The 17,846-nt window shown below is 42.1% G+C and overlaps 1 protein-coding gene across 4 annotated transcripts in view; it reads right to left on the reverse strand.

The window, feature by feature from the left end:
- Nucleotides 1–17,846, reverse strand: part of ncanb (neurocan b) — a 133,268-nt gene that overhangs the window by 72,809 nt on the left and 42,613 nt on the right. For all 4 annotated transcript variants that reach the window (XM_026343293.1, XM_026343276.1, XM_026343285.1 and 1 more), the window contains 3 exons: nucleotides 13,492–13,574; nucleotides 3,376–3,605; nucleotides 3,059–3,227 (listed from right to left, as the gene is read on the reverse strand). In XM_026343293.1, coding sequence (XP_026199078.1) covers nucleotides 3,059–3,227; nucleotides 3,376–3,605; nucleotides 13,492–13,564 — 472 coding nt within the window. In that variant the 5' untranslated portion in view covers nucleotides 13,565–13,574. The remainder of the gene's footprint in view (nucleotides 1–3,058; nucleotides 3,228–3,375; nucleotides 3,606–13,491; nucleotides 13,575–17,846) is intronic.

Consider the following 17,846-nt stretch of genomic DNA (forward strand, 5'->3'; position numbering starts at 1 on the left):
TATCATTTGCATCAGATATCCGGTCGGCTTATCATTAAAGAAAAGAGATGTTGCCCTTGGATACAGTGTATGACAAACAGTGCTAGTGTTTATATTTCTGCTTTCACAGTACAAGCAATGTCTCCCTGCCGCACTCCGCCTGCCTTCACGCTCATGATGGAAAGACAAAGAAGGCACACATTAAAGCGGGCAGTGATAGACTGCATTCAAGGAGAGAGGTAGACAGGAATACAAAAAAGTGATGTTTAAGAAGAACAGAAGGAAAAACTAACTGGAAACTGAGTGCAAAACAATTCCCTAAGCTGTGAAAGGAGCATATATTCCACTTACATGCGAATGGAAAAGCTTCAAAAGTGTCCATCTAAAGCTCCCTCACCTCCCACCTCTGCCTGCCATTCATGCAGTGCTCCTTCCCTGAGGAGCATCCAGTGACATGAAAGCCAGTGGGCGTCTGGCTACTAACACGGCTCCTTTATCATCGCCGGCTTTGTCTGGGAGAGTGACAGAGATTTTTGTGAGATGGAGTCCTGCATGGCAATTTGAGCATTAGCACTCGGGGCTCTGGGTGCAGAAAGCAAGTGGGACTGCGTGTGTTTGTATGTCTCTCTCACACACACACACACACACACAGTCAATCCAGCCATTTTGTTATCTGGGTCTGATTCTCAACGATGTGGCACAGAAACCTCAAATCCGTTTGGAATCTTTTCTCTTCTCCTAATTTTTCAGCATGTGTCCTTTCTCCGTTGTGGCTGTGGGATCTTGTCCAAACAGAGATGCTACCTTTGCTGGCTAATATGTATGCAAGAGAGACTAATGTGTTCCCTTTCAGTAAAGGGGAACCCAGTCTCCTTCCACAGGAGGTTTGTATGCCCAGTATTTCTCTCCTCTATTTTTACCCTCTGCATCTCCACATATCTCCAAACAGTCTCTAGAGAGACGAGCAGGAAGGCACCGTTTGGGACTGTAGGATGCCCTCATTGCAGCACTGCTGAGCAGTTGGTGTCCCTCGGCTCTCGTCATTATTGCTTCAAGTGGCAGGAAAGTACAGTATCGAATCACTTGTATTTACAATGATTTAAATGAAACCAAACTACGAACTTTAGCAATGCATTTTATATTAGCCTACACCGGTGAGGGGTGATATTCAAAACAATTAACGCCATTTATGCTGTTCTACACGCAAATGATTGTCTCTGTGAATCAGCTCTCCCCACTTTAGTCCTGTACGGCTGCCCTATTGCTCTCAAGGTCTGACACAATGAATAATAATGACCCTGTTTTCCATGTCAGGCTAATACAGCCAATACACCCAGGGCTGTTTATGATGATAGGGAAAAGGTGAAGGAACTAGAACACATTAAACACCACTGACCTGAGCCACTCAGGTGCTGTTCATGCACTGGAAGTCTAATGAAACCAATAAGATAGGGACCCAGGAGCCTGCGCTATTGTCAAGTGGCACCACTACATCCCATGGCTCTCAGTGGTTTAACTAAATGGGCAAATCATTTACTGCATCACCTGGTATCCAGGACATCCCTGTTTGTGAAATTACCAAACTACCTGGAGGTCGCTCGCCGTAGTAGAACCATAATTTCTGTGTCGTAGTATTTTAACTGCAGCGCCAGCATCAGATTCTTTCCAGGTCACTCACTATTTTTAATAATAAGCTATTATCATAATGACTACGGGGAATTGCAGAGTGAATTAGCTACTATACACTTGTCACATCTCTGTGCTTATACGAGCTAACATTAGTCCTAAAAACAAGACACAGAGTAATACCAGAACATACATTGTTGATGAAAGTAACGCAGAATGCCTCAGTTCTGCCACATGTCGCTCAGGTGAACATTTTTGAGCGCATCCCACATGCAGCAAGCAACATCCCCGTTACCACGCTTGGGGGACCCTGTGTCCTCCCACTTTTGGCCAGTTAATTAACACACAATAAAAACCACTCCATCAGACGAAGCAATTACGTAGCTGGTGGGGAGTAGCCATCTCCAGGGCTTAGTTTTAATTGGCAGTCACGCTACATGGCAGACCACAGCCGTCTTCACAGTGCTTAATGTATTAATTAGCAGGTATTGATGCCGCTCGGCTATATCAATATCATATTAATCCACACTACTCTGCTCATAGACTCATTTGTGTATGTCTAAGCCCCGATGAGATGTCCCTTTTCACTTGCTTAATTCCTCCCCTGTTGCCCGTGTCTTTCTTGCTTCGTTCGTCTCCATCTTCTTTCTTTACTCTTGGCACATATTGACTGGTCAATTGGCTGTGTCTCACCAATTAGAGCGCAGTGCCGCTGACTGCACGTGTCAGCCTTTTCCTGTGGTGAGATTTGGCTGCCCACCATTAGCTGGTGCGAGGACAATAGACGGTCTATCAGCGATTTTCAGTACAATCTCTAGAATGTAGCAGAGCCTTTACCAAGGCTCTAGGTATACAGTTACATACTTAAAGTTTGTGTCAAGCAGGGATGGGAAAACATGTTTTCCAAAACATAATGTTTGGACAATGGAGATGTATAACAATGTCTGACATACAGGCTCAAAGTATCCCACAAGGAGGGATTCACTTGCCAGTATGCCCTGGTAATACAGTGGCAAGAAAAAGTATGTGAACCTTTTGGAATATCATGGTTTTCTGCATTAATTTCCAAATAGTTTAATATAGTTTCATCAGTCAATAAAACATTTACTGCTGTGGAGTGTGTTCTCTGGCAAACTTTAGGTGTGCAGCAATGTTCTTTTTAGTAAGCAGCAGCTTCCTTTGTGGTTCTCAATAAAGATCTAAAAGATCATATTTTAATAATATAATTTGTGTTCTTATTTTAGGCACATCATATTTTTGAATACTCTTGACTTAGAAAAAGATCAGATTTTATGACAAATCAATGCAGAAAACCGAAATTTCACATTTTTTATCCTCGTATACACGAGTGGAACACAACTAAGCTTGCTCTAAACTGACATGAAATTTACCACCGCATGAGTGAGTCAAATTCTGTCCAAATGGCTGCCCTGGTTTGCTTGCTTACACTTACCCGTGACCTCCAGGGGAACTGTGTCCTGCTCGTCATTGATTCCCACCACAACCTCACAGCGATACAGGCCAGAATCACTGGAACGCAGTCCGGTCAGAGCAAGACTGGCATTGTAGCGGCTCTCATTATAACCAGGCAGCGTTACACGACCCTGGTAGGCCTTCTTCACCTGAGAAAGGAGAGAAGTCGAGGCAGACAAAAAGGAATAATGAAAATTACTGAGGGAAACTTACAGTTACTGTTACACATCACTGATCCAGACTAACTTTCCAACAAACGTGGCACCAAACATTTATCAGTTGTCCCCCTTGGTGTACCTTGACTACATTGTCTTTGGCCACCAGGACCGACTGTTCCTTCTGCAGGCCATCAGAACCTCTCTGGCCCCAGACCTTGGTCCACTTGATCCTGGGGGGCTCATGGGTTGAACCAGCACTGGAGCGGAGGGTGAAGAGACAGGGAAGGAGAACGGTTTTGGACAGCTCCTCACTAATGGTCTGATGGGTCACCTTCCGCATGTTCACCACGGTGTCGCCATTGACTATGCCTGAGCAAAGGAGAGAAGGGGAGGGGATGGGAGGAGAGGGGAGGGGAAGGAGAGGAGAGGAGAGGAGAGGAGAGGAGAGGAGAGGAGAGGAGAGGAGAGGAGAGGAGAGGTGAATCAATGTTGTCGTGTAATTGAAGCCTCAGAATGTTATTTCTAATTACATAAAAAGTATGTTAATCTTTGTAAAAGAAAACATGCCCTTTCTTATGGGTTCTTTTGTTCGAGCAGATCCTCCAAGTCATAGAGTAAAAGAAAAGCTACATAGGATCTTTGATTATTGGTCATTGACTGACTGAAACCATTACTTGTGTTACCTGAACAGAGGGGGGCAGGGCTGCATTGTGGGGGAAAGATATCCAATGTCCTCTTATATATCTTATATCAAGCCGTGATATGGGATCAATACCCACTACCTCTTTACAGCTTAACACACTAGCACCATGGACACCAATATTATTGTCATAAAAACAAATGATGACAGGAAGAAAGAGTATCATTCTAAGAAAGAGTGAGATGCATTTACAAGAGCCCTGGTGTCAGTGTATTTTTCAGATCCCTCAGGTTGAGGTGTAAAAGGGAAAAAACAGAGGCTCTCTTATTAGTGGTCATTGATTGAGCAAACCATTACTGTGCTATCTGAACAGAGGGAGGCAGGACTGCATTGTGGAGGGAAGATATCAAACGTCCTTTTATCAAACCTCAATCCGCATATAGGATCAATACCAACCAATACTCTTTGAAGCGGACACAAACACATACATAGATACAAGGAATCATAAAAGCAGCTTATGACAGGGAGAAACACTATCATTACAAGAAATTCATAGGGTGATGCATCTGTAAGAGCACTGGAGTCAGCCATTTTGTTTAGCATATTTTGAGAGTTTTCTTTTCGCTCAACCAGTGTAAAACTAAAATTACAGTTATGTCATGCAGCATTATTATACTCTAATCCTGTGTCACCTTGTCACCTCAAAGGACACAGGTGGCTCATTTGCATTGCAGAGGGAAAATGTGAATTCCACTCTCTTACAAAGGTGTAATACAGGTGGTGATCTCTGTGCTCTATCATGGCGTGTTTACTGAGCAGTACAGTGTGTGAATACGGTTTACACATAAATCTTCATGTGACTGTTTTGTAACTCTCTTATCAGTCATGATTCCCCTTTCTTTACTAAACGTCCATTTAACACACATATTAGTGTGTAATTCAATTCTCTCCAAAGCCTGGCAGCAGTGCATGCAATTTCAAACAGCTATTTTTGAGCCATGCCATGGTCAGTGATGGGCTGTTATGTTTGTGCTACAGTATATCATAAACCCGCTGGAGGAAATTTAATGGAAAGGTATGAAAAATGAGCGAAGGGAGAAAGAGACCGAAGAGAAGAGAGCAAAAAAAAAAAAAAAAAAGAGGGTGGTTGGAAGAGACAGTGTGGTTTAACAGCCTAAAGAAAAAACGCCTATTGATTCCTTTTCATTAGTGTCACTTTCCACTGCATTCGCTCGGTGTGTGCTGCTCCTCTCCGGTTTGACTGGATGCATGTTGAAGCCACATGCTACAGGGGCAGCCACCTCCTGTCTGCAATTAAAAGGCAGATTGGTGGAACAATGTTTTTTTTTTTTTTCCAGCGGTCACAGGCACATCGCTGTGTGAGTTAAGTAGAGGTTGGGCAACTCAACCTCTCCGTCCTTCTCCGTGCTCTGTGATTATTCTGCAGCCATCCTCCCTCTTCCCCCCCAGGAGGATCGTCTGCAGGCTTTCACATGAGCATTTCAACTCAGTTCTACCTCTCATCCATAAATCTTCCATCTATAAACGTTTAGTTGTGTTTTATATTCAACTTTCAGGTTTTGATCCCCCCCTCCGTCACTTCATGACTGACTTTCAACTTCAACTGAATCTGCTGCACAAACATAAACACACATGCAGATTTGAAGCCACCATCTTTCATTCCACACTGGATGGTTAATGTGCGTTTGAGCACACATACCATATAACAGATGTGTGAATTGCTGTCATTGCTCATTCCTGCGGTCGTTGTGCTGTAGCACTTGCTCAAGCTAAGAAGCTGAGTGCCTCTTCCTTGATAGCTTAACATCAGCCCTCCCATCACATTTTCTCCTCCCTGCAGGCACATAAACTCGCATAAATACCCACTTCTCCGCTTCTCCCAGTGACATCGTCTTAGACAAGCGCTACTTGTCTAACTCTCTCATCAGCTGATCTATGTTCCTCCGCATGGCAGCATCAAGCGGCATTTGTGCCCCGAAATGGCCTCTCGTTTTGCACTAGAGAGGAGTTCAATCCGTCGAGTGAGGTGACCTGTGAAACTAAATGCACAAGGCTTTCAAAGGCAGCGGGATAACAGAAGTAGAGAAGGGAGGTGAGGCAAAACAGAGTAGGTCACAAAATAATAGACTGCTCTCAACAAGACCACTGTTTCGAATGATTACCCTTCTTGTGCATAAGGAAAAATTATCCTTGAGGAGTATTTTCAGATTTGGGGAAATATAACTTTTCTCTTTCTGTTGAAACAGCAAATGAAAAAATTGATAGCACCCTCATACCTAAAATGAATCCATCTGTAGGCTAGATGCCACCCGTCTCTGTCCTTCATTCACTGTGAATCATTTTAAGAATCTGTGGGAGTGGGAGTTTTTTTTTTTTGTGAATTTATCAATTACTGGATTTAAAGTAAAGCTAAGATCCGGGTCACTAATTGATTAAATAATAATAATAATAGGTTATTCACTGGATCTAAATTGTTCATTTTATCAACAAAACACTCAAAACCACAGATCACATTTCTTATTTTCCTAAGTTTCTCATCATTGTTCACCACAAACTGGCCTCTCAATTTATGATTCACATGACCAGCGCGGGAATGTGCTCGATGATGGAAGTGGATGTAGAAGAAAATTGATTCACTTTTGAATATGTTTTTACTTGATAGCAGCAGCAATGCACTCTTCTCTCACACTGACAGAGGGAAAAACAGATACTATGGAAAAGATGAACTAGCACAATTGACTCCAATGAAACACGACGCAGCGTTGTTCAGTCAAGAGAGCGAAAAACAACAACAACGAAAAAACAAAACACATAAACAAAAAGTAAAAGTGGGAAAAGCTGGATGGGAGTGTAAGTGGCAATTTTCAACGATGTGAAACATGAGTCAAAAGGACATGATGGAAAAAGCAGAGATGTGATCTGTGATTCGGGAGGTGATGTGCGTTAACCCTGTTGTGGTAACACATTCATGCTCACACACAAACACACAACTGGTGGGCGCAGTCTGGTTAGTTAAGAGTTAAGAGAAGAGTTGCACTGAGGTTCACACTGGTCTGTGGGTGTGTGTGTGTGTGTGTGTTCTCAAAAGAAGGAAACTGTCACACACGTACACATAAACTCAAAGGACACGTCTTTCACAGGAGGCTATCAGCTTGCACTCCCTGCTGTCACTCTTTTTTTTTTTTTTGCTATATCCCCCTCGGGGATGCGGTGCTCATCTTTGTTTACCACACAGTCGAGCGTGTGTGCCCCTCCCTCGCCAAGACACACAAAGACACACACACATAGACACTTGTGTGGTCCCAGAAGACAATCAGACTGCAATTTCTCAACCACCTTGCCGAGAGCCTGCTAGGAACAAAAAAAAAATAGGCAAAATTATTCCTCAGCTAAAAGGCATCAATAATGTTTAATCTGCTTGCCAGTTTCTTGCCAGGTTCCACCTGGATAAGCACCATTTGGGTAACATTACACTACTTATGTTGCCAATAGCAAGACAGTGCTGCAAATAAAGCCAACCGAGCCTCACAATCACATTCGCATTCGGATTCTCCCTCCCGCTTTTTTTTTTTTTTTACTCCTTCTGTCCACTTTATTTGAACAAAATGTTTATCTTTGTTTCCCGGCCCGACCTGCAATTTGCACAACCGGATCAAATTGAATCAATTGCAGATTCCCTTCTTGAGGAGTCTAAATTACATTGTGGAGGAGACCAGGTGAAAAAAACAACAACAAAAAAAAAAAAGATATAAGCAAAACATCACTCTGTCTCTTCTGTCATGGTAATGAATGTAAACGAGCCACGGCCCCCAAATGCCACTGCTATATCAAATCTGCATTTAGATGGAAATGTTAACATGAGCATAACCCCCCCACACAAGACTGCCTTTTGTTGGATATCTATCTGTGTTTCATATTGCTTTTTGTCAGCCCCTTTCTCTAAGCAAGGCTCACCTGGCTGTTGATAAAAGGGGGAGGAAATATTGAAGGAATATCAATACAAAGCGAGAAGGACAGAGCTGAGGAAGAGCGTGTAGAATAGAGTAAAACTCCTCCTCCGTTGGAAAACATTAAATTTTAAGGTCTAAGCCAGTAAGTTGGGATTTGTTAAATGTTAATAAGCAATCTTTCTTTGACCTTGTCCCGTGTTTTTGTCTGTGTTGAGAAGGGCACGGTGCGAGGGGAGGAACCCTCCACCTCATCCTGGAAGCTCCATGTCCAACAGCTTGCCGGTACAGCTCGGATTTTCTTATTTTCTTTCTGCTGGCTCACAGTGGCATCTAGTTGATCATCACCGTTGGTCCATCTGTCTTCGCTATAGAGGTGCCCTCCAATTGTTAAACACAGTCAGAGAGCCTTCATGTGGCTGGCATAGAGCTGCACATAGACATAGGGTGGGCGGGTAATGACATTTTCACTGTAATTGGAACACAATTGCAAACATCATTTTTGTTTCTCGTTCTTTCTTTCTCGCTTTCTTTCGGAGGTGCCTGCAATGGCTTTTCCAGTGATAAAGGTCCCTTTGTCTTCAATTTGCCCACATCAAACCCGTCAGCCCGAGAGAGCCACGGGGACTGATCGAGTGCATCCACTCCTGCTGCCTGCGTGTCAGCTGATTATTTGTTTGTGTAAGTGTGTGTTTTTGTGCAGAAGAGTGTGCAGGTCATAAATCACGACAGATGAGCTGTCTGACAGAGGCATGCTACTATTAGTTGATCACTGTGTTAAGAAATGACAGCTGATACAACACACACAACGAGACTCCAGCAGGTCCAGGTCAAACTCTTTCTGGAATTTCCGAGTTGGATTTGGGGAAAGTAAAGAGAAAATAGACATTTGAGACAGGTGTTTGAGTTGAGTTCTTTAAGTTGTGTTTAAGCACGACTTTACTCGATGCTGCATCCATTTAAACATCCAACCATTAGCTGTACTGTAAAGGGTCCCGAGGGGGCTGGAAAAAATCCCAGCACACCTCAGAGAAGTCTACAGGCTAATTCATGCTTTGGGTTTCCCCTCTGATGGGTAACACACTCACACTACAGATGTGCACATGTTTCTATAAATACTACATTACAGAATGTGGACACATTCCACACATGCACAGTACAAAATGTGATGTCAACTCTAGACAGTACTGTCAACATCAGTCACGCTCACACTAACACCTACAGCGACACTTACTTGTGGTCATTTCCATGAAGACATTTCGATTTTATTATCTAAAGCTAATATTACAAACCAAAGATGAAATTCAGGGCCTGCTGAAATAGTATAAACACACTAAAAGCTAAACAGAAAAGTAAAGTGAAACTTTTTAGGACATGTGGGACTTACTTGATTCCTTTTTATCCTCTAATATGAATAAAACATCTCAAGGACAGCGGCGACAAGTGCGGGTTTGTTTTTGTGGAAGCGGACGGTCTGACAAAACTGCTCGCTCACTTTATTGTTTTGTGGTGGGATGTAGAGAAATGTGTCCTTTTAACAAGACCTTGGATGACGCACAAAAACAAATGGTAAGAACAGGGACGTGGAGGAAATAACATAAACAGGGTGGTGGCTCCTCTTAAAAAACTGATATGTTACTGTTGAGAGAAGAGAGAGAGAAAATATGCTGAGGCGGAGACTGCCCCAACCAAGCAAGCAAGGGAAGGCCTCTTCAAAGACCACATCTGAGGCTATGCAATGTGTCATGTAAATTGAATGAGGAAGAACGGGTTCCCTCCATCTCCTTCCGCTGTGTTTGTTATCTGGTCTATGTTTCACTGCAGTGCAGACACCGTTCCCCTACAGGAAGTAGACACAATCTCAAATATTGTATGCCAATAAGACACAAAGTTATAGGCCACATGCAGTCAGATGTACAAACTGTGTGTGTGTGTCTATGTTTGTGTGTGTACACACATTTATTTTGCAAAGCATGTCTGCCAGGCGGACGTCATGCAGGGTTTGGAAATGATGTCTCAATGCTGACGTTCTCTTGCATGAGATCTTGTCCCCACAAACATCCCTCCAACTCTCACCTGCCACCTCCTCCTCCCTTCCTACTACTCCTTCTCTCATCTTGATGTTTTCTGCTGTGCTCCATTTGTTCTCTGCATGCATCCCTGTCATTTCTCATCTTTCTCTCTCTCTATCTTCCCCTTTTTCTTCCCTTTCTTCTCTCTTCATCTCTCTCATCATCTCTTGTTAACTCATGCCCTAAATTTGATCATACCAATGGACAAATGCACTTATTACCAATGAGTCAGTTTATACTGCTCTATAGGATCATGACGTACACTGCCCAGCAGAAAAAAAAGTCACCATCTGGATTAACTAAGCAAACAGATAAGAATTTAAAGCCTGAATTAAAAAATTGGAATATTGGCATTTGGACCACTGTATTGGCAGCGAAGAAAATAAGAGGTTATTACTAGAAAAAAACAGCACAAATAAATAAATAAAACTCAGGTATTACAAAATTCAATAAAAACAGTCTTGCTCATTGATCACGCACTTGCAATCTTATGGAGTTTTCCTTTTAGGTTTTTTTTTTTTTGAATTTGTACGTGTTTGTTCGAGAATCTCATTTATTCTTGATAGAAGTGGTTTTTGGGGATAAAGCCTGCTGAAACAAGCCCTTGTTTCTGCAGCTGGTTAACTTCACTGCTAACTTCAGCAACTAACTTCAACAACTGTGAAATGCATGATTTATTAGGCAGGTTTTTAAATATGATTTTCAGAAATAAGACTGATTGTTTTTACAAATGAACCTATAGGGTAGACAAGACAGCGCTTATGGATTTCAGATTTCTGAGTGGTCCACAGTTCCAGGTGGACACTGTGGCACAGCGAGCCGACTATTTCTCACTACTGAATGCTTTTCTTCAGTGCCAATATAACTTTTTTTGTGTTCCCAGTGTTTTAATGCCAGTTTTTCATATGATTCCCTATCTTCTCATTTACTGTACAGACATATTCTCCCATTTCAATATGACGATTCTAATCAACCTTCAAGCCCTTTCTGAGTCACGCTGCTTGTTGATGTCTCCCCCTCCTCCTTTCTTGGTGAAAAATATCAACCATCATCTACCAGCCCCCTGCCTGTCTGAGCTGACTCCTACCAGGCCATGTCAGGCTTCACTGGAGCTCCCCAGTGGCTGCTGCCATGACTAATTCTGCACCTCCTGTAGCATAATGATACATTTATCTTGTGTGGCACACAGCCAACATAAAAATCAAAAAACACATGCAGGATTGCTTGTACAAAAATGCAGGTATGCTTACACAATTATGAACACATACACACTCGTGCAAACAGCTCAGCCCTAATCTGTCCTCCTCCCTCACACACCATCCTCTTTCCAATCTCTAAGCTGTCAAGTGTCACAGGGTGAGCTTCAGTGCCAACCCTCCCTGTAGTCCTCTACCTCCTATTGACTATTACCAAAGTCACTCAGCCGAAAAAAAGCACAAAATGCATGAAGGGAGAGAAAGAAATCAAGGACAGGAGACATTTATACAATAAAAGACTCTCTCCGAAAGACTCTGCCTTGGAGGAAGTGTGTTTGCATGACATATATACTCTGAAAAGGCACATATGAGTGTGTGAGCTCTGTGTGTGAGGGGCAGATGTAACCTAAGGGTTTCCACACACACACACATATATATACAGATAAAAACAGAGTTGGCTGCATTTTTCTCATCTCACTGCTGTGAATCTGATCCTTAAGTTACAGAAAAGCCCCAGTGCCAGGTCTGTCGATTTACTCTACCTCCACGGAGGGCAGAAACAATACAAATGCAGCGAGGAGCAGACGGTCGGGGAGGCCACGAGGAGCAGTGAGTGGGTGTGCAGTCTGTCCTACATACTCACTAACATAGCAAATACGCACAGACACACACTAAGCAAGCACAGGCGGAGAACAGAGAGGGCAAAGAAAGACTCGAGGATGCTTGTGTTGAATGCTCCTCTCCACAGAACTCTGTAGAATACACAAATAAAACTGTCAAACAAGGAGACAGCGAAACAACCAGACCAGATAAATGACAGGCAAATGACTGAGAGCTTCAAGAAAGTTTCTGTGTATTTAACTGTATGACAAAAAACTGCTCTTTTCTGAATTCCCCACTATGTGTTTGCCTGTCACACTGTCACTCTCAGCAAAAGCAAAGGCTTAAAAAGAGTAAAGCAGATATGCAAACAAATTCAGAGAGAGAGAGCGAGTGAGCGAGTGAGCGAGAGTCTTGGTAACTTGCTGACACATAATGAGAGGATTAAGATCCTCAACTCCAGCATCTCAGACAAATCAAAGCGAATTTTAATGAATTCCGCAAATATATATTATAAATAAATATCATAGTGATTTAACAAAACATCAAAATCAGTTCCCTTTCTCAGAAATAGCTGAGAGCTTTGGAGATCTTGTTTTTATTCTTCTTACATCTTATCTTTTTGCCTTTTTTCTAATAAGTGCTGTTGGGGTAATAATGAGCAGAGAAAACGAGGACAGTAAACGGGGCTAGCATCTAACAGCAAAGGTTTGTCAAGACTCAAAGATAGGAACACCTCTATGCAGAGAAACAGAGAGAAATAAACACACTGACAGAAAATGTCAGTGTGACTGAAAGGATTTAAGAAGACTAATATGTGACGAAATGGGCTCATTATTCTCACACCAGACTGCCACTGTGAGCTACAGATTGTAGATTGCCGCCATTCTTTTGTGGACAATAGAAGGGCGATTCATTGTGAAACCGTGGTGGTCACACACTCATGTATGTGCTTTTTGGTTTTCCAATATAATTTTAGCCAGTGTGAGCTAACACTGAGCCCAGTGAACGACCCCCGGGCAGCATGAGAAAATTTAGCACGGATGGGTTATTAGGCAATATAATAGTAGAAAAAATCTGAGTTTAAAAGCCCCTGACAACATAATTTCTCAGTCGGTCTCTTAGTATGAATGATGGGGTGCAACATGAAGACACTTTGTGACACTCTTGAGAGAATCCTTCAAATGTTTCAATCACTAAATAACTGTGAGATGTGTGACATCAGAAACAGTGACTGACAGTTTTCATTCTTCTGATCATTAATAGAACAAATAATTAAATGACTGAAAAAAAAAGTCAATTATTAGTCATTCAAATGACTTCATATATTATACAAAGTGTTGAGGGAGGGTTACAGGGAGTCTGATGACAGCGGTTGAAGTACATTTTTATCTTACTGATTCCGACTGCGTGCTCTTTGGCTTGACGTGGGTTTTACTTATCTCTGACTGGAAAGATAGGTTTGATTACTTTAATCACAAAATCTCTCTGCATTTTCTTATGCTTTACAACCAAGTGGATTTGAACTCTCAGTGCTGATGTGCTGTACAGTGGTTCTTCTACATGAATAGTACATCTGGGGTAATGGGTAGAAACTTTACCTGGAATCCAGGGAGACCACAAGCATTTGTACCACTATATTACTTGTTTTAATAATTTGACTGGTAACCATGGGAGAGATTGGTGAAAGGTTGGAGTCGGTGGCATTATCTGGATTTATGCACTGTAAACACTGCAGGTGAGCTGATGGGGACTGCCCACAGTTTAATGAGGACTTACCACAGCCTGCAGTCTGAAGCAGAAGGAGCGCCAGCAGGGGCTGCAGTCTACATACAGGCAGTCGGCTCTGCATCCTGCTGCACCTGGAGACAGAGATGAAGAGAGACAGAGGGAGTGTGAGTACACAAAGGAAAGTGAAATCAACACATTGCCCTTGTGAGGTTCATCTAAATCACAGCGTGTGCTCGCATGAGTCACTGGTTGAAATTTCTTTTCACGGGATTTTTCCCCTTTCTCAGCGAGGGCCTTAAGGGAAAGTGCTGTCAGTCCATTCTTTACCTTTATTTACTAATGTGGGTGAGAGGAAAGTCGTCCTTTGAGGCCATCATTAGTAGCTTTTAAGAGCTAAACAACTAAACTTGACTTCATGTGACCATTTAATCTTTTTTAAGTACAACAAAGAATTGGTCTTATTTTTTCACTTTGCAGACAAGTACTGTCCCTGATGTAATGTAAAAGGCTTAATTCAACTGTTCACTAGTTTTTTTTTCCCCCCTATTCATTGCCACAGGGTGGTTAAACCTACCCCAGCATGTACTGGGTAGCAGGCAGAAGAAGAACCAGGCTGACTGGCAACTTTCCCAGGGTGTTTCATAGACGCAGATGCTCAGTTTAAACCCATGCTCTCCAACACCACCTGGCTTGAAATCCGCACTATCACGGAGCCAACACTGGTAAACACTGAGCCACTAGCAGTGAAGTTACAGTTAAATATCAGCCGTCTTTATAGAATCAAACAAAACCCTTAACTTTTTCAGTTTTAAGTGTTTACTGTTGTGTTTAACTGCATCCAATTGAACAAAGAAACTAACTCAACTAAGCTTGATCAAGATATTTTACTGATGTGCTGAATTGAAACAGGTAAATGTTATACAATTATGGAGAATGAGTTAAAGGGGTGGGGCCATGAAAACTGCATATAAGTCAACATTTCTAGTAGAAACATCCTACAGTCCACACTGTATCTAGTAAATAAAACCATCTTTGTCGATATGCGGTGTGGGATTAACAGAATACTAGCTGAGCAGAAAATATATATATATATATATATAAGACTTTTTGTACTGGTCAAAACACTGCACAACAGGGAAAGATACTGATGCATTTTAACAATAGAAACAGATAAAAACACTAGAGCCAAATCAAACATGATGGACCTCTGGGTTCCCTTGTTGCGCGCTGAATGCTGAAAAGTCCGCCAAGCAGAAAAATATCAAAGCAGCATTGTTGCTGTCACATTAAACACAGAAAAATATCTATTTGAGAACCAGGTTGACAGGAGCTGTCTATGGTATGTCTGCATAAGTTTATTTGGACAGAGAGATTTTGTGTGTGTTAAGTAACTGGGGAATTCTGTCTTACACACACGCTGACTTAGTTTTCACTTTAATACCTCAGAGAAAGTGACTTGTTTTGATGTGGAGCATGAAACATGCATTGTGAAGTAACTAGCTCAGTGCACAGCGTGGAAAATGTTTCTTTAGCAAAAACGTCTTCCCCCCAGTACAGTTTTATTCGCACGGTTGACAGAGTGCTTCCAACCAAGTAGCCAGAGCGAACGAGCAAAGAAGACATGGAAAAAGACAAACAAGGCTGAATTAATTCCTTGCACCCGCATGTGTATGTGTGTGCACTTGCAAATTGAGCATTAATGTCGGTACTGTATATTTGACTGCCAGCTAATATCTGTGTGTCAGACAAACCAAAAGGATGGAGACCAAGTGAGGTAGATCAGCCCCCCGCTGTGAGAAATCCTGAGTGTAACTAATGAATATGGCATCTCTGGAGATGTGGAGGGCCGAGTGGGGCCTGAGGGCAGGAGGAGAACTACAGTCAGATGGCGGCGTGGGGGATCTGGGGGCTAATAGTGGAGATCCTGCACACAGATAGCCAGTGTCAGTTTCAGCAGCGCTGGTTGTTCTGTGTGAATCTCAAAGGTGCAGCTAAGGAGAAAAACACTGACGTCAATATTTTGGCCATGCCATGGCTGAACGGAAGCTGAATCAAGGGTCTATGAGTGTTTGGTATAGATTTCATGTATTCATGACAGGTTCAAATCACTTCAAATGCAGAAAGACAATGTGTTGGAAAGTTTTCATGTTTCTTTGTCAGTTGGTGTTTTCCTCCAGAACATCAACCACAAAAGATGATTTCCTACTGACTACTGACTTCTTAGAAGGTAGAAAAACCTGTTGGGTAATCTAAGAGCTGTAATTAGAGTCTCCTTTGGGTGGTTTTTAAGTGTATCCAAAGTATACTGTATAATATTTTGCTCATTTCACGAGAGTACTAAATTTGTAAGACATTGTAACTCAACACTATCTAATGTGTTGCTTTGCGCAGTGTGACAAAGGGGAATAAACATGACTATTTGAAAACAGAACTGGGGCTCTCTGACAAATGATTCACACTATCGAATTCACAGGGGGCAGCCCTAATTAGTCAGGAGATGCAGAACAGATTTCACACTAGAAAGTAAAACATGCTTTAGTAAAAATGAAGGTAAATGACAGTTTGGGTGGGTGTTGTGTTGCTACTTTCATAAATCATCATATACAGTAACAAATTAAATTGTGCTAACACAAACTACATGTGCAGTACCTGAATGCACCTGGCTTTAGATTGTTCTTATTGGTAAATATACTGTCCACATAATAACCATTATAAAAACTGGACCAATTACTATGAGTGAAACAGTGATCCACAGAGTTTAATAACCAATTCATAGCCTCAGACTTCTTTTTCTATCGCCTATTCATCAATAGCTACCAGGGACAGAGCTGTGCTAAATATATACTATTATGTTTCTTCTGCTATGGACTGCTCCTTCTCTTTTTGACCCTCTGCTTTTTTTTTTTTGCATCCTCTTAAAATGGATAATTTTGCCATTTTCTGCAGCTCAAAGGTCTACACTGAATTAAAAGTGCAACCGTGGGATAACCTCTTTTTCTCGGAATGCTCAATTTACCCATCATGTCCTTTGCCTCTGCTGCACAGCAGAGGTTCGATTAAGGCTTTGACCTCTGAGTTGCCAGTTCTGCGCTCTTTTTACCCTCTTTCCCATTGTGATGCAAGGTTATCTCTCCACTGTATCCCCTCAATAGGACTCGTGCAGATGAAAGAATTCTAGGACATAGTTTTTTGTGTGTGCGTGTATTTTATGTGCCAACATGCTGAATGAGTCCTTTCAAAAAATCAGCACACTTAAATCAGACATGACATTACACACCCTACAAAATGAACCACACAAACACACAATGTCTTTAACCCTAACAGTTTCTAAGATGTTAAAAGATGCAGGAAGAGTTTTTCCATCGTCTGTAAAGAGTATGAGCTTTATATTACAGTATAAGTCTTGGGCTCATTTGTATAAATGGATGTCCCACCCCTAAACTATAACTGTCCAATCATGATTTCAGTAACTTTTGTTGGTTTACAAGCAAGTGTGGCTGACCACAGGAACACGTTACCTTTTTCTAATGTAACCTGGTCCTGTCCTATACCTAGCTATGTAACTCCACTGAACCTAAGCTGAGTGATCCCCTACTGAAAGTCAGCATGAGCGCTCCTGCTGTGTGTGTAATACCAGCCCGAAGAAATCCAGCCTGGTCTCAACATGTCAGATGACTGCACTGTTCCCTATCCAGCCTGTCACAGATACTGTAGATGGGACAGACAGGCTGGGAGACAGACAGCTAGACAGTTACAGACAGACAGGCAGGCAAAAATACAGGCACCCTCTGTAGAAAAATATAGAGCCAAGCATTTTGTCACAGTTTGTACTCAACCTTTACAGGACTAACCTCAGCCTTTCATGGAGAAAGTCCAGCCCATCTGTCATTCCATCTTGTCCTATCCTAGTCTCACCTTCTAACGTGCTCTGCCAATCTATACTTGGATAAATTTAGCTGCCAATCTGTCTGCCACCATCTGTATCCATGACTCACAATTTTTCTGTTTGTTCTTTTCTTTGTTTCTCACAAATTGTCCTGTCACTCTCTCCTCACCATGGTGCATTATTAAGTGGGCTCATTAATCACTCCGGCCGCCTGTCTGTCACTCCATCACCACACACTGAAACTGCTTCTGCAGCCCTTGCACACAGAGTCACACATTACACACAATGATGCAGGTTTCACATGGGGAGTTGTTGCCATTATTGTCTGTGTATGAGTCCCTTCAAATAAATAATGAGATCACCCTTATAGTGACGAAAAAATGTTTTTCTAGCAGGACGATATTACTACGGTTTTAGCAAACAACCTGTCACACTGTGTTATACATAAATGGCTTCAGCACTTCATTCAGTCTGCACAAATGGAGACAGTTATGTGTTTGCACCTGTCATATAGCAT

The sequence above is a fragment of the Anabas testudineus genome, chromosome 4 (assembly GCF_900324465.2).
Source record: "Anabas testudineus chromosome 4, fAnaTes1.2, whole genome shotgun sequence".
Taxonomy (NCBI): Eukaryota; Metazoa; Chordata; class Actinopteri; order Anabantiformes; family Anabantidae; genus Anabas; species Anabas testudineus.